The sequence below is a fragment of the Aulonocara stuartgranti genome (genome assembly GCF_965226115.1).
Source record: "Aulonocara stuartgranti genome assembly, chromosome: 7".
Lineage (NCBI taxonomy): Eukaryota > Metazoa > Chordata > Actinopteri > Cichliformes > Cichlidae > Aulonocara > Aulonocara stuartgranti.
Window position 1 is genome coordinate 20977749 of NC_138945.1, and position 25600 is coordinate 21003348.

At 40.3% G+C, this 25600-nt stretch overlaps 1 protein-coding gene and 1 long non-coding RNA gene across 4 annotated transcripts in view; one reads left to right on the plus strand and one right to left on the minus strand.

Moving 5' to 3' along the window:
• ctif (CBP80/20-dependent translation initiation factor) overlaps nucleotides 1-17837 on the minus strand; it is a 62236-nt gene extending 44399 nt beyond the window's left edge. Inside the window, exons 1-5 of one of the 3 annotated variants that reach the window (XM_082541197.1) lie at nucleotides 17642-17837; nucleotides 4697-4926; nucleotides 3394-3465; nucleotides 1759-1881; nucleotides 476-549 (exon numbers count right to left, since the gene is read on the minus strand). In XM_082541197.1, coding sequence (XP_082397323.1) covers nucleotides 476-549; nucleotides 1759-1881; nucleotides 3394-3465; nucleotides 4697-4864 — 437 coding nt within the window. In that variant the 5' untranslated portion in view covers nucleotides 4865-4926; nucleotides 17642-17837. Of the gene's footprint in view, nucleotides 1-475; nucleotides 550-1758; nucleotides 1882-3393; nucleotides 3466-4687; nucleotides 4927-17641 lie in introns of all 3 variants that reach the window. The other 2 variants (XM_082541196.1, XM_082541198.1) reach the window with 2 other exon arrangements.
• LOC309711144 lies at nucleotides 15079-16111 on the plus strand. Its single transcript, XR_014277891.1, has 3 exons — nucleotides 15079-15278; nucleotides 15515-15753; nucleotides 15857-16111. It is a non-coding gene; the product is annotated as an uncharacterized lncRNA (long non-coding RNA).
• Nucleotides 17838-25600: the final 7763 nt, after the last annotated feature.

Sequence of the window (25600 nt, forward strand, 5' to 3'; positions counted from 1 at the left end):
GAAAAACCTCTTGGACACACAGAAGCTGATTCACGCAGAGACGTCATTTATAAAGAGTAACAGGATTTAGAGCACTGGGGCTAAACAGTCGAGCCTCCGGTAGCTCAGATGTAGTTTAAATGTGTTTTTTTTTCTCCCTCGTGATTAAGGTTGAGTGAAGAGATACTTAGTTTGGAACGACAGCTGAACAGATTTGCTAAAGGTCAAGCTGAATGTTGAAACTACTGTCTTGGACTACAAAGATAAAACAGGTTAAAAACAGGACACTAATGGAGCTCAAGTGCTAAACTGCAACCGCTGACCACAAGTGGAGAGGAAATCTTAAAGAAGTGAAAAGAGTAACCAAACAAAATTACAAAATGTACCAAAGAGAGGAACAAACAATTGCTACGAGACTGTGCTGTCTACTGTCTGTCACATGACCATCCAAAAGCTATATCCAGCAGACAGGTGTGTGAAACAGAAAGGTACCTACCCATGTGAGTCCATTGTGTTAGCAGCCCATATGTCTGTCCCCAGGATGTCAAAGGATCCCTCTCTGTTGCCATTCTAGATAACACACAAGGAAAAAGAAGAAAAAATATTTTCAGCATGACTACAAAATACTTCTCACCAATCCCATGTCCACATTACTCAACTTGTATGTAACCTTTCACAAGCATCCTCCAAATCATTTGTTCCTCCAAAGGTATTCTAGAAAGACTTCATTTGTAGCCTAGACGTTTCTGTGACTTAACTCCATAACCAACCATAACCAGAAGCAAAATCCTCAACAAGCAAGGCCTTGTGTAGAGAATGAGCAGCTTCCTGCTTTACATTCCCTCATTGTTAGCAGTGTTTAGAGCCTAAAATTCTGAAGCATTCTGCTGTTGAAACCGAGACCCAGTTGACTACTGTTATATCCCTAACAAAAGGGAAATTGTTTCTCTCAGGATTTTGAGCAGCTAATGTGGCTAACATGACCAATAGCTGTGACTGTATATCAATATGCCAGAACTATGTGAAAGTTTTAATCAGAAACTGTGGAAACATGAAATCAGTGATTTGAATGAGTGAATGATTTGAAATCAGTAAAAAAAAGAAAAGAAAAGAAAGGAATCCATGTATGTTAACGTGTTTTCATTAAACGACTTTGTCCTGTGGCACAAACTAAGCCTATCTGGATTTTATGTTAACATTAACCAACAGGACATGAGGAAGCCTCCAAACTTTTCCTCTGCTGAGGTAAACCAAAGCTTTACTGGCTCTTCCTTTGCCCCTGCTTTTTTAACGCTCTATCTCTCTACAAGGTTTCATAATTTGGCTCAGGACCTTTTCAGTCTTTACCATGATGGAACTGAAAAATTAACTGCTGTGGCAGAGAAACAAATGGTCATGGGCATTACATTATCATGTACTGTGTAATGCAGTGATCTCTGTTCAAAGCTCCCCGTGTTCCTGGTCTAATGTTTTGTAGGCATACAACTCACTGAAGGTGGTGTCTGCTCTGTAAGTAACTAATGTAACTAATGTGCCTTCATTTTGCTGGACCAGCTGACAAATGAGAACAAACCTGGCTTCTCAGGAGGAGAAATTCCTTAAAGAGGATAAATTGGAGCATTGAAGCATCTAAATCTGTTCTGACAGCTTGAACGCACAAATGACCATGGTATCAGGGTTTTTTTCCATTTACTTTCATCTTGATTAAAGTCATGTTAGTGAGGCACTTTCAGAAAGTTAATCCAACTCAAAAGCAGACAAACCCATGTGTTTCTGTACCTTGGCAGAACCTTTGTACTGGTTGTTGTGCCCCCTGCTGCCAGATCGTGAGCCAGATCCAGGTCTGGACCCTGAACTGGGCCTGGAACCTGTGCTGCCATTACTGCTGTGTTCCCATTCATCCTGTGGAGTTGAGAGAGTTAACGAAAGAAATTATGGTCTTTGTTTTTGGTTTTCCATTTTTCCTCCTTTTTGCTCATGCTTTGTGTGTGTATATATATTAGACCATTGCTCTAGATAGTCAATGTCAAAACCTGCTGAACATGGAAAATGGAAAAAGATTGACCTCAGCTACCCTGCTTTATTTTGTTAGATCATTCTAATCCATGCTGCTAAAAAGTCAACTCTGGAGAGCAACAATACAACAATAAAAAATCACCAAAATCTGCATTGTGAGAACGCACCAGAGCGACACACACAGACTCAGATTTAACAGACTAACTAGCTGGTAACTCACTTAGTATTTTTTTTAATTACTGGCTCTAGCGTCATAGTGTCCCATGACAGTCACTATGAACATGCGTTCAATGTAGAAAGTGTAGATGAATGACTAAAGGTTGGTGTTACAGAGCTCTTTCAATCATACACTGAAGAGCTGACAGAGCCCAGAAAACGGACGAGCATGTACAGAACAGAGAGAAGGAAAACATGTGATTTAATCATTGTGGTGATCCAGTGACCAGAGAGTAAGTCAATATGCAGCTCGAGCAGACTGAAAGGGTGCACTGGGTAAAATTAGGACTATTTTCAGATCAGCAACTACTATGTGCAACGGTATACATCTGACCTTGCCTAGGAGATGTGTTACAATGACTAAAGCTTTTGTATTATTGTTTTAGGCATCCAAATTATTTTGGTTGTTAGTGATTTAACATCTTTATATTAACACAACAGCAGCATTACATTATGTTCAGCATAATGGTAAGCATAAAGGCAATTGACTGATAGGAGGCTACCTGTCTGCAAGCAGTTGCAGTCTGACTTGGACTGAGAGCAATCAGACTTAGAGAGACTGTCAAAGGTCTGCAAATAATCTGGTTTTTTCAAATGCAGACAGATGTGTTGCCATCAGTCTGAATAAGTCATTGTCAATGAGCACAACTTAAGGATACTCAACTCAACTGGTTACCAGCTGGTTGCTGAATACAACTGTAATAGGTAAATGTGAATTTCTGTCTAGGTAAACAGAAACAGATATGTGATTTTTCACAATTTATCACTGTTGATTGTTATATTATCAGAAACAGATTGCATGTAATTGCCAACTTGACCCCATTCAATCACTCATATCAGACTGTTAGCAAACTGATTCCATCTTATAGCAACAGTTATAGCACATGCTAGCGACAGTGTCGATATGCTCATTTTCCAGCAAACAAAAAAATTGAAGTGAGGCAACTTATCTCATCTTACTGGATAAAACAGATGTTGACAAAGTGTAATGTCATTTGCGGTGGACAAAACATGACAAGTCCCACTATATGTTATTGCAACGGTCAGCATCTTGCAAAATGTTAAAAATTGCAATAATGTTGTATTGTGAGTCATATATTGTGATAATTTCATATCACAGGGTATCTGGTGATCCCCACCTCTATTTAGCAAAGATAGAGCTGTGAACAGACAAACACTCACTGGCTTAGATGTGCCTCGTCCTTGTGATGATGTCCAGCTACCATCTTTCTTATCATTGCAGTCATCTGTCCACTGAAGAAGAGAGAAAACAAAGTAGGTAGGTTAACAATTACGGCATATTTAAAGTCTTATTAAAGCATATTCAAATTTACTTTGAAGTTCTGCTTTTAAAACGGACTCAAAATTATGTTTCTGACCAAATCTTAAAGCCTGGTGTATAGTTTGTGTAGCAGCCAATAAACTAGGTCAAGGCAGCTGAAGCAGCTAAAGGTGAACTACAATGTAAGTTCAACACTGCCATGCTTTCTTTGCATTATGGTTCTGTCACACTACAATAAAAATAGGGACAGCTACTAATTAACCAATAATCTGTGGTTGTCCAGTGATTGGCCGTACATTGGTTGATCAAATGGCACATGCACAGGTCACCCTGGTGGAAAGCAAGGCCTGCAAATAATTGACTAATTGAATATATCTAATTCATAAATGCAGACGGATTGCCAACATGTTGGAATCGATCTTTCTCTTTCAATGAGATCATCTGAGATGTGTCTCTTTGCAATGGGGAACTCTATTCAGCTGGATGCCAACTGGTTAGATTCTGTTGTGTTCGCATATAAGAGCAAGACTACTGAGCTTCTATGTCATGTTGTAGTTAAATCACCGTCCTGAATCAGTCAAGTCACTATTTGAAGTTGAACTTCTAAATTTCTGTTTCAAATGTCTGAGATTAGATGTGTTATTTTACTTTTCTTCAGTGCAAAACCGGCCAATCAGAGACAGTATTAGATGATACCAATCTATAAAGAACCTAAATCATTAAATGCCAAATCACTGTTCATACAAATAAAATGAGAGTGATCCTGCAGAAAACTGTGAATAAACATATATCTTCATCAGAGAATCTATATGGCACATAGAGCATACCAAAAATGTAAGAGCCTGAACTGAACTGAAACTCAGAACATAACCTGCTCCGGGCCATATTATGTGTTTGGCATTAGTTACCATGGTAATCTAACTAGGTAAAAAGACAGCTACCTTCATAACAATGAACGCTCTGACATTAACCTCAAAATACCACCCTAACCCAATAATCTATCTTCGTGGTACATCTCTGACGAATGCCCTTCCACTTTCTCTCTATTTACACAGTATTCATTACAACACTAATGGCAGCTGACACAGAGAGAAACCTTCCAGTCTTTTTTGGGAAGATAAAAAAAAAATCCACAGACACCACCAAGGCCTGGAATAATCAAATACAGTACTGCTGATGTGATATAGCTCTGACCTGGGGTACCTTGCAGCTACTGTCCAAGTCCAAGTCTCCATCTGCCTTGTCTCCCAGAAGCCCTTGCACTTGATACTCCAGCACATAGCTGTCGATAAAGCGCTCCAGCTCTTCTATCTCCTGCGAGCGTGTGCTCCCAGCCTCGGACGACGCAGACGCCACCGAAGAGCTCTCCATGGCAACGGGTGCAGTGATGGGTGGAGGGGGAGGAAGGGGAGGGAGGGAGGAAGGAAAGTGACCTGTGGGGAAAGGAAGTTTAAGAAATGTACAAGAGTAAGTGAAGCTCAACTTTTTGACAGTCATTATATAGTCATTATAAGAAATGTTTCAATATCGAGACACTGACTGTCAAAGAGGTGCGTGGACATCAGTCCAACGACCCAATACAGACAAACTGTTGAGTCACTTGATCAAATATATCCCTGGGAGATTTACCTAAAATAATCACTGCTTGCAGCTCAGGAACAGCTAAACACATTTTTCTTACCTTTTCCACCTCAACTCCCTGACATTTGAAGAAGGTACACAGCCTCCCTGCTGTCAGCAAACACCCATACATGCACTGCCTGCTTCCAACAAACTGTCCAACACACAAGATAGAAAACTTGTGTTCAGGTGGAGCTACAGCAGGCCCAGGCAGGCACTCAGCTTATCAATCCAACTTTTGAAAAGTTGCTCCACAAACCCTGTTGGCTGTCACCATTCACACACCTCTCAATGTCAGTTTGTTTTCCCACCTTTACCTCGCCGTCTCTCTCCCTCTGTCTCCTGTCAGTGTTTTTGTGTGATCACCTGACCCCCGGCCAACAGGGAAGCAGCTTCCTGGCTGTCTGTCTATTGCTACTAAGCTCCTTTACATCACGGCTTGATCACCAGCCATGCAAAGAGGATTTATGGCTGGAGCAAGCAGAATGGTATCTGCTGAGCCCTTGGGACTCGCTGGGGAGTCCTGTGCATTTGCAGCCAACAAGTCAGCTACATAAAGTCTAAAGGCTTTGTTTTGGCTATGATGCAACAGTGCTGCCTAATGCCAGAGTAATGGGGAGTGGTATTTCCTAAACATATTCTGCAATCTCTTTTTCCAAGATCAAATTTGATCTTACTAATTTCTGCACTGCATGAAGGGCAATGTTTTTCAAACAGACGTACAACAAAGGCAGGATCATTTCTAAATTAAGCTAGCATAACAACAACTCTAAACAAATTTAGAACAGTCAGCAAATAACATCAACATCCTCCACTAGAAGATCAGACCTCAGGTTCTGAACTGTTGTTGAGAGACAGTAACCTGAATCTCCACAAACACTAGCAGGTCAACATGTTATACATCTGACTCACAGTCAGCACTGTAATCCATACGTGTCAATAATATAATCCACCATACATTAATGCCAGGGCTTTGATTAGCCTGGTGATTTGCAATTAGTAGGTAACAGAAATATGCACACTCAAACCAAGTGTGTGCTCAGCAACACGGGACCTGCAAGTTTATGAATGCATGCACACATGTACAAGTACAAGCATCCCCTGGCACACCCATGCATATATCTACATATATGTTTGCATGCTTTCATATTTTCTCCAATCTCCGTATAGATGCAGTGATTCACTACTTGTTACCTCTGCCGAGGTAACTCTGTTTTCACTACTGCTTTCTGGTTTGTCTTTTTGTTTGTTAGCAGGATTATGCACAAGTTGACAGGATGCTTTTTATGAGTGTAGGAAGAGAGCTGGGGCATATGGAAAGCAAGAACCTGTTAAACAATGGTGTCTGCCTTGCCAGCAGTGCAGTACAACTAAAGGGTTTAAAAAGGGGGTCCATTTTGGTGCCTTTAACTTTTAAACCATATGTCTGAGTAAAATTAGTTTGCTTTAATCAAGCATAGTTCTTCCTTAATTAATTTTTAGCGATACTGGATCTTATGTCACTTGCTGCAATTATTGCCAATCATAATCACTGAGAAAGCTGCCTAACAGGATGTAGGGTCACAGCTATCGCAGTCATGCTTGGTACATGGACTTGAGACCCCATTTTAAGGAAGGACAAACAATTCTGTGGCTTTAACCAATGGAGGGCTTTTTTTCTAGTAGTTCAATCCAGCTTTGGAAATATATTGTGACATTTATGATGAGATTGTTTGCAAACTTGCACACCATAAAAGGGTGCACTGTTGGCTTTAGTAAAGTTCTACAGAGGTTTACAAGTTTTCCCTGCGCTGTCCCTTTTCGTTGCCATTGCTGACTCAAGAGACATTTGTTATCTTCATGGTATTTGGTGTATTTTAAGACTGAAACTAACACTTTTCATACTCATATGCAGCCCAAAAAGGCAACAAATTTATCTGACAATCCAATCAATCCAAGTTGTACCCCTCGCTATGTCCTCAGCCAAACCGGTAACAACCTGCTACTTTTGGATACTCCCTGCTGGTTGCCACAGCGGGTATCTCTGCATATCTGACCTAGCAGATTTTTATGCCAGACACCCTTACTCATGGAACCCCAAAGGGATTTGTGTCTCCCACTGCTCTACCAGCAACCTTTCATGTGTCATGTGTTAATCGAATGTGTAAACCACTATTTTACATGGACCCACTGTATACGAACCATGGACAGTGCAAACTCACTTCAGACATTAAAAATTAATGGTAAATTAACTTATATATAATAAACTTATATAAGAGATGCCTAATCAAAGTCTGGGCTTAAATCCGATAATGGCATGGCCTTAAACAGGCCATTCATGCTTGAAAACCCAGCAGTGTGAGCGAATTAAAACTATTCTGCAAAGAAGAGTGGACCAAAATTCCTCCACGAGGATGTGAAACACTCAGTGCCAGTTATTACAAATACTCAATTGCAGTTCTTGCTGTCAAGGGTGGTGCAACTAGTTATTAGGTTTAGGGCAGCGGCCCCCAACACACTGGCCACGGACAGGTACCGGTCCGTGAGTCATTTGGTACCGGGCCGCGAGAGTTGAACCTCGGGTGTGAAATTTATGGTTTTCAGAGATTTTAGCAGTTTTCATCGTCATTTTTTTCCCTGGGTCTTTTCCCCTGTGTTATGAATGCATTTCCTTTTTTGTTACCGGTACTGGTTTTATTTTGTTGTATTTATTCGCGACAACTTAAAGCCTGGTCCGTGAAAAAATTGTCTGACATAAACCGGTCTGTGGCGCAAAAAAGGTTGGGGACCGCTGGTTTAGGGCACACACAAAGCGAGGAAGATTTGGATATCTTCTCTCTCTTGATTAAAAAAAATCATAATTGGAAAATTGCATTTAGTATTTTTTTTCACTTATCTTTGTCTAATATTAAAATTTGATAATCTGAAACATAAAAATTACAAAAGAAATCAAAACTAATTTTTTTTACAGCACTGTGTTTATTCACTCGAGCTCTGAAGTTAAAAGTGTTGACTTATAATACTTTTAACACAGTTTGAATAAGTAGAGCTGCAATCAATAATAGTGTGAATGCAACAGTATGTTGATAGATGCATATCGATAGTGGCTACAATCCAGTCAGTTGTCCTACTGTTGTCCTTGATATGTAGTGTGGGATTACTGCCTAAGGGTAAACAGCTGCCAGCAATTATTGACCTTTTGATTGATGCAAAATACACATAGCTTCTGGGTTTTTTTGCCTTGCTATCTATGACAATTTCTACAGTGCTATTACAGCCTTTATGTGCTTTCTGTAGGGGATGAGTAAATCACCAGGTCCATCTCAATGGCATTAACTTCAGGATATAAAGCTTGTTCTGCATATCACAGGAGTGAGGCATCTGTGGAATGGAGTCTACCCAGCAGTGTTTTGCAACACAGCACTCTAAATCTGCAGTTCTGATTTGTTTCATGGCTACATTGACTAAAAATCAATTTTTTCTCATGAGGGAAAAATAAGTGTTTAGTCATAAAACACAATCACGTATAACAGTAAAAAAAAAGCCAAACTATTATTGTACTTATAGGCTGCAGGAAAAGGATAGGAGATTAAAGCAAGGACCTGCTCTTCACAAAGAAAAGGATACTACTGTATTTGGTGTATATGTGAGGAATAACAAATAAAGATGCTCTGCAGGCTGGTAGCCCATCTTAGAGCTTTGACTAAACAGAGGAACTGACTCTGCAAGGTCAGGGACACAAATAGCATTGCAAGGCAGCTCAGATTCACCAAACACAGGTCTCATCTTCCCCATACACGCTAAGATCAATCAGCGATATGAGCTCTCAAATAACAAAAAGATGCAGACAATGATGAAATCATTCTGAAGTCCTGCTTGCATTTTAACTTACTAGTAATGATCGTCCAGCCTTTCTATCTACGCTCACATGAAATGAGAAGATTTCTGACATTTAAATAAGCTGCATTTTGTATCCACGCCTAACCTGACTCCTATGATACACGCATACTTTACAAACATCTTCAACTTGGGAGTAGAGAAGATCCATACAGTTACAGGGTGGGCACTAATGCCTATTTTTAACACAACATCCAATGTGACTTTTTCCTTACGTCATCCTTGTATCCTGACCTGTTTGTCTGAAATATTTAATGTATGAACTTTTGGACAATGACATAATTTTTGTACTTTTTTCACAGGGGATTTTTGACCAAACAATCAAGATGTGATTGAAGTGCAGACTTTTAGCTTTAATTCGAGGAGATTTACAAAAATAGCGTGTTGACTGTTTAGCCATTGAACAATTGACTGACAAGCAGTTTCATGGCCATGGTAGTTTCATATCTTTTCACAAGAACTCCCAATGAACGTCTAAAAAAATGTTGAAGCGAGTGAAAAAAAAGCAAACTAAACCCATCAGAGAGATTGCAAAAACGTAGCCAAATCAACAATGTGGTAAATTGCCTGAGAAAGGGAAGACACAGGCCAGCTTAGCAAAACCAATAAGCCTGAAAGGCTACAGAAGGTAATTACAGCAGATGATTGAAGGATTCTTTCCTTGCCTAAGAAAAACAACTTCTCAGCTTCTTGCCAAGTCATGAATGCTCTAAAATAGATAGATGTATCACTGTCAGAGATGCAAAAACGTAAAAACAGAGGATTTGCAACAAGGTGCAAACCACTGGTGCCAGAAAACATCTAAAAGAGCTATGATCTTTCTGATAAAAGAAATTCTTTGTATAGATGAAACCAAGGTTGACCTGTAAAAGAATGATGGGAAGAGAAAAGTATCGAGCAAGACAGAAACAGTCACTGATTTGCAACAATGTCTTCCCCTCCTGGCGCAGGGAATTTGGTTAGATAAAAACTCAACACACCAGTTGTCATCAACCCCAGGTACTGTCAACTATTTGTTTAAATTACTTACTATAGCTATTCTAAAATAGATAAGAACTACAGGGTGGCGAAAATTTTAGACTGCATTCCAAAAAAAGCATGTGCATCGACCAGCAGGGTCATATGACCTGGACCAAGATAAGTAGTATAAAATGGTTTGCAGACAAACGTGCATAAGCATTCGAGGTGCATATAAGCAGATAAGTGTTCAACACAATGAAGCTTAGCATTAGCCGGTCTAAAACTTTCCAGCTTTTTACTACAAGTTTGTGTAATGTTGGATTGCGCCAGTGTGCAAACAGTCCAGTTAACGGTCCAGCACACTCACCTCTAGCGAGCAGGCTTCATGTGTCCTGCTTCCTGCAAACTCCCTCACCGGCACCACAGAGCGTATCTCCAGTAGTGCAAACACATGTGAATCCACTTATTCCAGCTGTGTGCACCATGTAAGAAAGTATAAAATATCCTGACCCATGTCTCCAGATTTCAAGCAATTTTTGCAGTGGTTGTTGCACTGTGGAGTTTTTTTATACTACCTGTTTATGTAGTATTAATTTGCTTGTAGAATCATCACAGTATAACACACTCTCTCCTCTTTTCTCTATTCTCCTTTTCTGTCTTCTCAAACTACATTTTTCAGTCCCCTGACCCACAATGCTCTAACTCCTCTGCTCTTTCCTGTCTCCATCTTTTCGCTCTTTTGCCCCAATCCTAACAGCTGTTACAACAAAGAACTGCCTGCCATCCTGTCCAGCTTCCCCTCAAACTTCACTGCTAAACTTAAGCCGCTTAAGAAATTGCATATCAGTACACAACAATTGCAGACATCAAAGTCTCCTCCTAACCTTTCAGTTGAATCTAGACAAGCCACGTAATTTATTACTATCCATTGTCATTAGCCGAGTGGTTGTGGCAGGTTCCGGTTAGGGTTAGGGACAATTTACCTGAGCCGCTCTATGTTTTAGAGTCTCACAGCTTGTTATCAGCCAAAAAATACACACATTATTACTTATTACAAAGCCTTTCCAGCATGAATAGTGGAGTAACAATTAGGGCTGCCACGATTAGTCGACTAGTCACGATTACGTTGACTATCAAAATCGTCGACGACTGATTTAATAGTCGACGCGTCGTTTGAAGCTTTGTAAGATCCCAAAAGACGCAGGAATAAGTAGTAGGATTTAAGAGTGTAATAACGGACTGAAACAGAAGATGGCAGCACTGCATGTACAAGGATGCCAGCTGCCGTTAAACTCCGACGAAGAAGAAGCTGTGTCCCAGAATTCATAGCGCAGCCCTGCTCAATTTCCAACAATGGCGGCAGCTGGTTAGTTTTAATATTACTCTTATTATTCTTTCTGGGTCACAAAATAAATGTTTAACATATTTTCAGGCGAGAATGTAGCTGTGTAAGCCTCAAATATCTGCTCAGTTTATCAGGACACCACATATTTTCAAAGCGCTCCGACGTTTTCGGAGACGTCTGTTACCCACTAGCTTGATAGCTAGCCGGGGGCTAGGCTCACTAGAGCCGTGAGAACACCGGACTCCCGGCAAATCGTTTTCAAACCCACCGCCGTCTTTCGCTACTCAGGTTAAACATATATAAGTCACTTAGATAACTTAAAAATGTTATTGTTTGGCTTTTTTCAGTATTTTATTTGTTCCTGAGTAAATCGGTTTGGCTGAGATTAAAGTTATAGTTTTTACACAGCTGAATAAACATCAAGCAGACAGCTGATTATCAGAAGTGTGAGATGCTCGAGAATATACTCCGGTGTCCTGTTATATTTTAGATAGCAAGGAGTTTATTAAACTTCACCAAAACAATCTGCAGATTTCATTAAAATTTAATAAACTATCATCTTGTCTTTATTTTTAGTTACCACAGACCTGAAACACTTAAAGCTGTAAGCTAATGATAGTTATATAAGAGCAGATGCTGCTGGTGCAATAAGCTGTACGCTTTACGTCCAATGGATGATGATCTGATTAGTCGACTAATCGCAAAAATAATCGGTGACTAGTCGACTATCAAAATAATCGTTTGTGGCAGCCCTAGTAACAATGTGTGGTGAGAAGCTGGGTTACCTCAGGCAGTGACCCTCCAGGCAAGCAGAGAAACATTAACCCTATAAAATGCAAAGCAGACTATGAGGTCAGCTGCATCGATGCCCAAAGTGAAGCAGTGTTCATGTTGATACTAAACTGGCCAGACAGACACAGCGTGGCACTGGACTGCACACTGTGTCTTTGTTTCAGGACCGATAGATATACTTTCATCACTATGCATGTCCGTGATTGGATGTATCTCCAAAATCAGAGTGCATATATTTGTCAATTAATGGACAAATATATGCAAACTTACAACAGGAGTGGTGTATAAACACACACAAAAAATCAATTTTGCTGTAGACATTCTAATCAATGTGTCTAATTAATGTCTGAATAATGAAAGAGTACTGTCACAACTAGTTTAGAAGTTAATCGTGGTCCAAAAGGAACGTTGAAGCATGGGCATATCCAAAAATGTAATTTTATGAAATGAAAACATATGCACAGGCTCGTATTTTCTTTTAAATTGTAGGGAAAGTGGAACTTTTCTGGAAAACCATACATATAATTAGTAACTATCTTAAACTTCTGGAGAATGCACTGCACAAGTTAGCCTGTTGATGTGCTGAATTAACACACTGCCAGGCCTACTGAATGAGATATTGAACAAACTGAATTATTGTTCCTAAAGCTTAAATATGACTTGTGCCCTGGATCTATGTTGAGCCTATGACATAGCCTAGTGGCTGATGCCTTTCCCAGCATTTATACCTGTGCATGCTGTACCTGTACCATGCTTTACCACCATGATGGAGCTTTTATCTTCGAGTTGTTCCAGTCAATTCTAAAACTGGCAGCAGAAAAAGAAGATGGAAAATCCACAAAAAGGAAGAAATAATGGTACTGAACGGGCCAACCAGTCTTCCATTTCTGTCGAGGACCACACCAGGTTTCGGTGTAGGTTTTTGTGGCTGGGGGAGGGGGGGTTTTGGTTTCAGTGTACCTACAATGAAAATTTAACACATAAGCACAAACTCAATTTAAGCGTCAGAGTGCGGAACAGACTTTTTGGACTCCTTCACGTGATGTGCGTCACTCTCTTCGTGGATTTTACTCACTAAAAAGAAATCAGCTGTAATGGAAAGAACACAGCTTCTACTGTGTGAATACAGAAAAACAAGCCTAAACCATTCGGTGATTTGCAACCTTTGATATGGTTACACAACAACCAATCAGTAAGAACCATAATCCTCACAAGCCAAACAGAGCAGAACATGAGACCCCGTCTACCCAGTGGGAATCCAAGTCAATGTTCTCACCCCATGCAGTGAGAGCTGGTAATACGTCTAATCTGGTCTACTACTGACTGGCAGCTTAAGAAACTCACACTTGAGCTTAAATATAATTTGGAGTAGTCTATTCTTGAGAGCAGAAGAGCTGCGTGCCTTCTTTGACTCTAATCATTCAGCAGACATACTTGCTGTAATAGATGTATGCAAATAGGTTAAATGGAGCAACCACATACTTTGCTTAGGATCAAGGGCTTTACAGTCAGCAAAGGGTACTAATAACACCTGTGTGCATATGAAACATTAACAGTCACTGAAGACACAGAGATTCAAAGATTTTTTACACCTCTGCCAGTATGTAATGACAAATGGACAATTTTCTATCATAATACAGGACTCCACAACGTGCTTCATTTATTTTATAAGTAAATGACAAATAAATCCTTTTAATACTGCATCTTATTTTGCATTCACTGGAACCGGTAGTACCAGGATGAGCGCGTCTTCTTACCTAGCAAACATGAACACTTTAAATATATCGCCTACAAAATGCAGTTGAAAAAGTGTCACTGTTCACATTGCGTGCCACTCTCTGACAAAGCCGAGGGATAATAATAAGCATTATGTGGCTGGCACCAATCAATCACAATTTCTCCCGCGACACTTTTTCTGCATAATGCGTCTCGGTAGTGAAACTGGAAATTCTATTTCATTTTCTTTTCAGACATTCGTCACACTTTAGAGAGTGCATCCCCTATATTTGTCCATCTTATGGTTTTCATACAAAGGCAAAAAAAAAGGGCATTCTCAAACCTCCGTAAGCCTGAGAGGGGTGGCTTGTTGGTCAAGTTTGCAACGTAGGTAAGTAGTCAACCTCAGGATACCCCTGACAGGCATCGGGAAGTACAGCACCAAAACAGAAGCAGAAATCCTGTTACCAGAGCAACAGGTGGCAACAATCGAGAAAACTGCCTTTGTAGATCTATTATTGTTACTACTAAAGATGACATGGATACAAGGGAATTGTCAGGGCTAAACAAGGGGAATCCCTTTACATAGCTAAAAGTTACAGTCATAACAATATAAAAACATAAATTTATGTGCGATAGGGAGCCTCAAGGTTAGACATTCAGCTTCAGTTATACTTGATGATGATGATCTTTGCTGATGGCTTCAGAGCACACTGATAGCAATTAATCCCCACAGTTAACTCTGAAAATTAACTGGATGCTCAATGCCGTTCATTTGTCTGACATCCTGCCCTCATTCATCTCCCTAGCGCTGGAAGAGTTTCTCCTCCACGAATTGTTGTGTTGAAAACGACTGCATGAAAGTTCTCTAAAGAACAACTGATGTAAATCAGCTTAAGAGGTCATTCTTTTTTGGCACTTTATAAATATAGATTTTTTTTCTACAAAGATGCGCTCCACTGCAAAATCACACAGTCATTCTACAAAGATCAACTCTCCTAGCAGAGCTATTCAAGTCATAAAATACTACCTGTTCTTTCACACTGCAATACAAGTTACATAAAACAAAATATAAAAATATTCCATTTTTTCCCTCTTATGTGTACAAGTGTGTGATTAGAACGACCTGAATCCAGTGGAAGAGACTAACAGTGTGTGCACATGTCACACGAGAGGGGAGGTACAATGGTGTGTGTGTATACTTAAAACAATAGCCTCATTGTCCTCTTTTGTCCCTCTTTGTCCCTGTACTGACCAAATGGGAATGGACTGGGCATGTGCAGTACTGCAGAACTGCTGGGATTGAAGCTCCACATTGCTATGCTCTTCTGTCCGGACACACGAGCGTGGAGGTGTGACAAACAAATGAGGGCATGCTGACCTGCTCACAGGCTTCCTAACATGTATGGAGGGTAGATAACAGTCCTGAGACCTTAAAGGTGAACAGCAACCAAAAGTCAAAAGACAGGCACAAAGGTGAGTGTTCAACAGAGCTGTGGCTATTATTGGTCAGGGCTGAGATGATGACAAAGAGATCAACCACACAAACAACACAACTAGTAGCAACACAATGGCTTACTGCAAAAACCATAGTATATAACATGTTGGAGCTCCGTCATCTCTCACAGAACTGCTGTATGTTTCTCTGATTCATCAACCGTGTAATCACTCTATCCTCACTTTCTCATTTCCCACTCACTCATCCGTTCCAGAGAAGCAATGTAATGAGGAGCAGCCCCCACTGAAACAAGGCTAGATTTCTGCTTTACAGCCTGACTCAGGATGATCCAGTTTTGTGCAGGCAGCTCCCACTCTCTCTGTAAGATTGCTGCTATATTTGTGCCTCCTCCACATTCTTCAAAGCGCTACACGCACATACAGGGAACCGGGTCTACATCATGACCTAAACACCAGCTCTTTTCTAATGCTTACGCTGACATACAACACAGAGGTAAGAGTTACCTGCTGCTATGGAAATTAACCCTGGCATCACTGGTGAGATCAGCCTTTCATTATTGTCTTTTCTCTTTTTTTGTCCCTGTATGGTCTCCCAGGACAGAGTTCACAATAACGATCGTTCATCACGTCAATGCAGGATTCACATGCGCCATGATGGCAGATCACAGGGGTGATGATGGTGCACTGACTCTTAGATTAGTATGAATGAAACTTTTTTTCAGGCCACATTTACACATCAGCAAAACTCAGTTTTATATTAATGTGAGAGCAATCTAACTACACAACATATCACAAAGTGAAAAAGCAAATGGATGGATATTTCTAATATTTCCTAACTGTAGCAATGTGTATTAAGAATCCACAGTATCCTTTATTGAGCATATGTGGGGCACATAGTGTATCAGATCTTTCTTTTTCTTGATCAGCTATTTGATGATAGTAATATAGGCATATTATCAAAGTTCAATTTCATACATATCCTTGAATTCCCTGCAACTGTAGGCAAATCTCAACCAAGTATGTCTTTGCTCATGTACTATCAGATCATGGCCAAATCATAATTGACTGAACTATCTTCACAACAGCTAAATGTTACCAAATGGGTGGACTTTACATGTACATGTACAGAATGAGAAAGTGGCTGAGCATGACTGACCACTTGGCATTCTAATGAAATAGCATATGTCTCCTGAGTGATCACAGTAATGTGACAAGGTAAATACACTGCAGAGACATGCTTTCATCACTGCAGACAATCTTTTTTTAAATTCTCTATTAATAATACCACCTGTATAATGCAATCATGCAAAATAGGTCTAGCTTCTAAGTCTGCATTAAAAAAGGTTACCTTGGTCTCTGCTTTTTGACTTGTAGCAGCATGCAAACATTCCTTAAATCAGTAAAGTCACTCTGATCCAATCAGTCCCTAAACAGCTGGAATCCCAGGAATGCCATGCGCAAACTTCACCGAAGTATGAGCTAAAGAGCAACAGTCAGGTCGGCTAGTGATCAAAATATTAAGTCTGCCAAGTTTTCTCATTAAGGACTGCATGATTAATGAATAACATGTAACACATTCATCATTGGAGTATGAGCTAAAGTTTATGTTAAAATATATTTAGACAGACGTTCCAAATCTGACAGAAATGTTGATCTGCCTCTGTCCTGCCACAGTCGCAGCTGTGATGATCCACTCTTTGTTGTGAGGGCCAACAGCTGAGACAGTGTGCTGCTCTGCAGCTAGCTCAGCACAGCTGATTGACTTTAACGCTTTAAGCGACTGTTCCCATGATTCCTGTCAAGCAAGTATGACGCAACGTTACAGAAACCGAAGAAAGACTAACAACCTGTGCCACTATAGCTTAAGCTTTCTTTTTTTAAATTTAGCACTTAGAACCACGCCCATGCTGTCTGTGATGCTAGTACCGTGTGTACCGGGGTCAGTGAAGCGATACATGACGGTTCGTTTATGTCAGAGGTTTTGAAAACAGCTGCACAGCATTGTTCCTGTTAAGGTAACAAAGCCACATCTGGGGGCACTTCCACGCCCTGTTGTGTGTGTCTGTGTGTCTGCGTGTGCCCGCGTATCGCCGGTAACAATGGTGACGCAAGCTTTGCGGCTAACCAGCCGGCTAGCGTTAGCCCTTAGGAGCAGTAACCGAAAGGCTATAAATTACAAATTCAAACAAGTCTCCGTCACCTCTGTCGTATCAACAGGTCTGCTGGTGGAGGCTTAACCAATCCCAGCATAACCAGGTCACTCACTGAGACAACTCGCAGCAAATCCAGCGCATCTCTTAAAACTGTTATCTCGTTACAACGGTTGAAACGCTCCAACCGAAAAACACCTTCTGTTGTCTTAAAACGAAGTAAATCCTCACCCGAAGTGAAATGCGAACTCCTGGCGAACCTTGGATCGCCTCCAGAGATTAAATCCGCCGTGTCATGGGTGTGTTTCTCTAAAAGAAAGCGAGGGGGAAAGAGGGTTAGCTATCCAGTGGCAACTCCGACGTCCCACACTGAGGAAAAAGGGAATGCAGGAATGTGACGTTCAGTCCGGTCTGCTGGCATCATTGACACGTGCACTCAAGAGCGGAGCACTGTGGGAAATAGAGTGTAGTTAAGTAACAGATTGTTACGGGTTTATTACTAGCGCATTAATCGTTATCCACAATTTCCATACCCAGTGAATCTCTGTGCTACTTACCGAAAACATATAAACCTTAAATTATTACAGCCCTTAGATATAACAATTGAAGCTAGGTTCCAACACTGCAAAAAAGTAAGTTAAAGATCAAGTAAGTTAAGATTGTGGGTTATTACGTCAAAGTTTCAAATTGTTATGTCATGTTATTTTATGTTAAATCTGGAAATAACATCTCGAATCCTTTGAGTTATTAAGTCAGAATTTTCAGATAATTATTTACAACTAACATGAACTTTCAATAGACCAAATTTTTATAATTTTTAATTTTTATTTATTCATTTATTCATTTCCCCCCAGTGGCATTAACCTCCTATAAATGTCCTATAAATGTTTTAATTATTATATAATTACTTTTACAGAATTATTTTAACCAGGGTAATTGATTATCCAAAAATATACACACATCTAACAGGGGTAAGTCACTGCTACTACCTAATTCTGTTAATAAAAATACAAATAGCATTCTGGGTTTTTTTCAGATGTGTTTTTTAGTTAATAATACAAACAAATCTTTTAAATTGGCCATATTATGCACATCATTATTTATTTAGCACGGTCCACTAAAAAAGGTTTACATGCTACACTGTTCAAAATAAATTCCAGTTACTTTTTTACATAACACTAAATTTCACTCTCCTCTAGGCTACCCCCCCCCCCCTGCTCTCAGTGGTCAGTTACCCACACAAAAATAAGTCACTGGTCACCTATTGTACTTTATAGTTGTGTGCTGGATTCAATCAAAGAGCAAGGGATAGTTCTGGGCATGCTGAATTCTTCTGTGGTGGGTTGTTTTGCTTTGTGAATCCAATACTTGCCTGTTCCAAAAGAAATTCTGTTCTGTAATTAGTTCGGGTGGCCCAGTGCGGACACCTAAAATTACTGCCCTCCAAAAAAAACCCAAACTGATAATCGCACAGTTTATATAGTTCTAAGTTCAACCCTACATGCTCAACCAGAATTGGATTGGGGACAGAAGAGACTCCTGTAAAAGCTGTTTTGTTACACAGTGCACAATGCTTTCAGATAATGGCTTAACCATTTCTGTAAGTACTTGCATGCTGAACTTTTGTTCCTCAGAGTTGTTTGTTCGTCTATCAACAGCATACCCAAAAAGCCACCCTGATGAATTTTTGGTTAAACTTTCAGAGAGCTGGAAATGAAACAAGACGAAAGAAGGATTCTGTTATACTTGAGTCAAGATCCAAACTGAGAAATTTGGCAAAATATGTTCTCTTTTGTTAACATGCATTTTCTGGGAATGTTAAAAAAAAGGCCGGGTGATTTTAACCAACACAGACTATGATTTTTAGCCTTACAAGTTCCAAATGGCCCCAGGGGCAAATGATCAAAGCTAAAGGTGACATTAGGCTCATTCGCTCGTCATAGTGTCTTCACTAAGGGTTTTCCTTTTGCTTTGGGGACGGTGCCATTAAATGAATATAATAAACAGGGACTTTAGCTCTGCAGTTGCAGGAAGTGGGTGAAGACTCTTGTATTTGCTCTTGCAGCAAGCAACAGAACAGCTTTTAGTTAGAGAAGGGACCGTTAGGCTGCTGCTTTCTCCTTTTTGGTTGTTAGGTAAGCATCATGCAAATGTATCACACGGTGAGGAAGATAAGCACTGAAGAAAGTCTAGCCCTGCAGAAAAAGGTGTTTCAGGCTATCGAGCGGCACGGTTTTCGGCCAGAGAGAATTACTCAATTTGAAGTGGACTTTGAAACTTTGCAGCCCTCCAACAAAAACAGTTACATAAGACACCAAAGCAACAAAGGAAGAGTAAATAAGCATTATAATACTCTAAAGAATCCCCTTTTGTTTCTCAACTTGTTAGAAGCGCATAAATAAATTAAATGAGATCAGAATACACGTTTAATGTAACCACAAACTGAATAAACTCAGTGCAGATACATTTCTATTACAGTTTAACAAACTAGTGCATTAGTATTAGTGATTTTAAAAGCTGGTGAAATTTTTTATTATGGTGTCACAAAAGAGAGTGGCACCATTTGTTCATTACCTGAACAGGAGTCGTATGATAGTCCTGAGAGTTATTGTCAGTGCAAAGTATTATAGTGTAACACTGCAGTTATCCTGGTTGTCAATAAATCGGCTGCTTAGTCCAAAACAGAACAGAAGAACTGCAGCTAGCAGCTGATCAGGCTCTTAACTATCAGTTTTTCAAATCCTATAAAAATATTCAAAAGATAATTTTGGCCTTTTCTTGAAGTTGTGTTGATTGTGGCTCATAGAAATGGATCAAATTAGAACTTCATGTGTTTTAATGGCGTGAGGTTAATCACAATACCCTACTATTGAATATCTCTTATAGCCAATATAGTGACTTTACCTGTTAAAGATTCTGTACCAATTTCAGGGTGTCTGACACCTTTTTATTTATTTTACTCAATAAGGAAGTATTTTTATACAAGGATCCGTTTCACTTAAGGGAGGCTTTAGAGAATTTAAATGACTGCTGTACTTTCTTCTATCACTGAAAGGTGTATCCCAAAAACTAAAGCTGTTTTGAATGTCTTCTCTCTAGCTTACACATTTAATAACAGACACGCAGAGAGACTGTCACAGAAACCAACATTCTTTTATTTATTGTCTGAAAAGTTGTCTTTATTTAGCTTTTTGGGGGTTTGTTGTGCTACTTGTATTTGTTGTTGCAGTGCTCATAACCTTTTCAAAATTCCAGTCTCAGATGTAAAACGTGTGTGAACAAACGTGAACTACTCATCTCTTTCTAAATGTTTGCTCCTCTTTCACAGTGGAATGCTTGTTGCTATTGGTTGAGCAATCAGCATTGATTTATGGGGATCTTAGGTGTGAATGCAGCTTGAATGTGGAATCATAATTGATTATCTTATGTGAATCTGCTTTTGTTGTACCACCAGGCAAAAACCATCCAAATACAAAAGAATCCCACAGTCTGGTTGCACCTGCACACAGACACAAATGACTGCAGAGAAGGGCTAAAAACACTGGAAAGAGTCTTTTTAGTGTAATCATGACCCCTTGTGGAAAAAGAAGAAAGTGCAGCTGGAGCAGTCGGCTACTCCTTTGTCAGGGTTTTGTGTGTGTTTGAGTGTGACGTTAGATGTGTACATTTTATGAATATGTACCCGTACAACTGGGATTCATCAGGGTCTTTAGTCAATATGGTACACAGTTGGAGGAGAGAGCCAAAACAGTCTGACTGTCAGTTAGATCTGCATATAGTTAGACATACGGGAAACAGACAGATGGAAGAATAAGCAATACAAAAATAGATAAAGTGTTAAAATGAGGATGTATGAATCTGAGCGTGGATAGGTAGACAGACAGCCGAGTGAAAAAGTGCCCTCTCTGTTCCAGATGGCTGCTAGTCAGAGGCTAATTAATTGGCGTGATGGAGATTGCAGCAGGTCATTACACCCCTCCTGACCCTTTCTTCTTCTGCTACTTCCTTTTCTTAGTCTCTGGTTTCTTCTCACTCACTCTCTCAGTGCTATGCATATCCTTAACTGTCCCATAATTACTTTGTTGTCCTCTCAGCATCAGCCACAGCACTCCAGCCAATTCAGGCTTCCATTCCCACCCATGCCGTTGAGCAGGCTTCTCTCGTGCACATGTACCATTTTGTCTGGTTTCTTCTCACGTGTGCTAAAACCCGGAGCTTTCTCGTTGAGATGTGTGCTTCAGGAAAAAAATAAAGCAAAACCTTTGAAGTGGCATCATGAAATCTGTAGTCTGCTAACTGAGAATGTGAGAAAACTTTTTCTATTATGCATCTAACCTAATTCAGCCCCGCGTCTGTGTTAAATCAATGAATATACTGAACATTTGATTTAAGGCTTTTGTTGAGGCTTTTTTTTTTTAATGCTGGTCAAAGTAATTTGCACTGTTGCCAAGGAAACCATAGTGTCAAATTGGTATATAATTTAATTGTTCGAAAAAGAAAGTCAGTCAGTGAAGTCAATACGAACAAAAAGTCAAACATTGTTTTTATTGAACACAGAGAGAAGAGATAAATCATTTGTATGTATTTTTGAACACGTGTAATGTTATATTTATTTTTAGGCCGCACTAACAGCGTGTGAGTACAGATCAGTTCAAACACTGTATAATTACATACTAGTGGAGTGAGTCCTAGCAATGCTACAAAGTGCAGAATAAAAAATTTCAAATCCTGTTAACATATGGCAATGCACAAAAGCATATGCATTTAATTATTTAGATTAAATTAAAAATAATAAAATGATCACGTATCAGTTTGTCTGCATCACTTTAACACTGAAAATAGCAGATTGGAAGGGTTTAAATTAACCAGTAGCTGTGAATGAACATGAATTAATTATTTGCTTTGTTACGTTCCATCCATGGAGGTATATTTTGGGTTTATCTTTTAAATCTTTTTACTGTGATAAACGTTTCTCGTAAGATGTATTTTGAAGTGGGTTTGATAGTCGTGCAGAACATTTAGCTAAGTGGGAGAATGAGAAGCAAAATCTGCAGCTGGAGCTGCTCCTCAGGTCGCCCAGCACAAAGCTGAATCCTCCCCAGAGGGATGGTAGCAAGGCACCAATTAGCAGCAGAGAGGGCGCATGATGATATTTCCGTGTGCTTGTGGCCTGGGCAGCTCCGTCTGTGTGTGTTATAAAAGGCAAAACCATAAACATGGAATTAGACAGTACAGGCCCCACATCTCTTAAGGTCACAGACGCTCCCCTCCTGCGGCTTCTGAGAGCAACGGTGTGATATAAACAACACCAGCCAGGAAACTGTTAGTACTGTATATATGTTTGTTTTTTTTTCTTTAAAGGGCAGCTGATTATTTGTGCCTGTCAGTCTGTGAGGTTCATCAGGCCAGCGGCCCTGATGCAGTGGTCTTCTGCAGCTCTGCTCTGTTATTGTTGGGTTGAATGGCTGCAGGAGATAGGTGTGGGAGAAAGATCACTGTGAACTAGATGGAGAGAGTGGGTGGAAGTGACTGAACATCTCTTTGTGTAAAACACACACACGCGGGCACGCAAACACAAAATCACATGAATACTCGGACAAATAAAACACACACACACACACACACACACACACACACACACACACACACACACACACACACACACGATTGGCTGGGGTTCAATTTGTTGAGTAACAAAAACACGATAGCGTTATAACCAGCAGGTGGGGGCAGCAGACAGATCATAGGACCGTGGTGTGAGCAGTGCTATTAAAATGTGCAGTAAGTCACAGATTTACTGTAACCTACATGGAGGCGGAAAGTAAATGATGGAATATATTAATGAAATCTCAAATGATTCCTGCAATAAACAATCCTGTGGTATTTTTGATACACACACACACACACACAGATTGTGTCAGGCAGGCATGTACTCAACTATGTGGCAAAATAATATAAACATAATTTCAATTTTTTTCCAAAGCACTTTAAAAAAAATATGGTTAGAAGGAGTTTGATACCTCACTATATACTTATTTTAGAGATCTAATCACCAATAGACCAAATTCATAAATACTGAGTTGCAATCAGCAATTGTTGATTTTATTTATCTGGATCCACTGTGGCGACCTCTAAAGGCAGCAACTGAAAGAAGAAGAAGATTTAATTATCTGCTGGTTATTTTCTTGACAATGCAATTCATTCTGGAGCCGAAGAATCCATGGCATCATACAAAATACACTGTTTTCTACTAGTTACAGTACAAGGTGAAAACCACTGAATTCTTTTTTTGGCATTTTACATAAACAACAATCAAAACAGCTTTTAATAAAAAAAATGTTATCAGCTATAAACAGAGATTATTCAAGCTGCAAATGAACAACTCTGTGCATGTGTTCTGTATATCATCCCTTCATCATGCCTCCCGCAGGTGTAGCAGCAGAGGGGGCAGCTCTGCTCTCTCTTCTCCCCTCTATTCTGTCCTCTGAAGCCTGGCACTCCCCCTGCTGTTAATCTGCAGTACAACTCGGAGTGTCCGAGGAGCACGTTGACAGCTCTGGGCCGTGCATGTGTGTGTGTGTACACGCCCGCATGTATGGTGAGCACCCGTTGAGTAGGTGGGTCTGCTGGAAGGGAGTGGGAGAGGTGGGAAAGGGGCAGATGGAACACAGAAGGAAGTTCATCAACGACACATAGAGTGTCAGAAAGCAGAGAAGGACGGAGAGGGAGGGGAACGGAGGGAGCCGCGGGGACAGCAATAGGTAGGGGACAGGCATGCAGAGAAGGAGATGGGGTGGATAGGGTAGCAGGTGGAAGGAGAAAGTGGAAGAGCCAGGCAGAGAAAATGGGGAGGAGAGGGGAACAGGGGAGGTGAGAGATGCAACAAGCAGCAGGGGTTGGAGGGAGAGTGACAGGTATGGATAGAGGGGGGGAGGAATAGGAGTTTAGATGGGGGTGTTAAGGAGATGTGGGAGGGTACCAGAGGATGGGTTGTTTTTGGAAGATGGCAGGGAGGAAGAAACATACTTTTGACCTTCAAAAATAGTTTGTTTGTTCTGTGTGTGTGTGTGTGTGTGTGTATGTGTGTGTATGTATGTGTGTGTGGGGTGGGGCGGTATCCTCTTTACTCAAGGTTGTTGTGTAGTCTCAGAGGAGCAGATAAATGCCGATACATGTGCAAAGTTGCTCAATCTGTAAGGTGCAAACATCAAAGTAATAAGAAAAACACGGTCTTGAGGCGAGGGGGGAATAGCATAATTGCTCCGTGCTAGCTTTCAAGAGGAAAAATATCAGCACTTCCAGCCATAAAAACATCCCAGACCTATTCTCATGTACCCACTTAAAAAAAACCCAGACACTACCAGGCACAGTGTAATGGGTTTGTTTAAAACTATTAAATCCAACTTTTAGGCTGAGCATTCGTGACAGATCCCGATGACATGTTTCCTGCGTTTCTCTTCATTTGCGTCACTTTTCGGGGGATTTTTCATTATACCATCTCCCCTCGTGTCAATGCACGGTCACTTTATTCTATTCTGGTCTCTGTCATTTATGGTTTATGTAGCGGCATTAAACTGTCTGGACATGAGTAAGTGCTGGGGTAATTGAATCCATTTGAAGACAAAATGAAAGTTTTAAAAAAAGAGAAAAAAAGGCGACGAATTGCAATTACAGCTAAGTATTGAAATACTCCGGTTTAAATGTGCACATGACAACTTCCTGAGACCAAGACGTATTTAATGATTTGGCCTAATCTCAACCTTGAGATTTCCCAAAATGTAGAAACTCATCAGGATGAGCTTTTTGCCAATGTTGAGACTCTCTCACCCTCTCTCTTCCCCCCTTGTTTGCAGATATGAGCGAGGTCTGCTACGCTGTCTCCTGATTTTGATAAAAAAGTAGCTTTTATAACAGCAGCTTTACAGTAACTTACTTTCCCATGCATATTTCTCTGCATGATGTAGCTACATTGTTTGACATTCACTCTTTTTCCTCTTGTGTGTGTGTGTTGAGCAGGAGGACTCCAACTAGGGGTGTTAAAAAAGAAACCTCAGCCCACTTACTGACCTTGTCTGAACTGTACAGTACACACAGTGCTAACAAGAGATGCCTTCAGGTCAGAGAGGGGTGTTAAAATTATGAAGCACAACATCTGTGTGTGTGTGTGTGTGTGTGTGTTTGTGTGTGTCT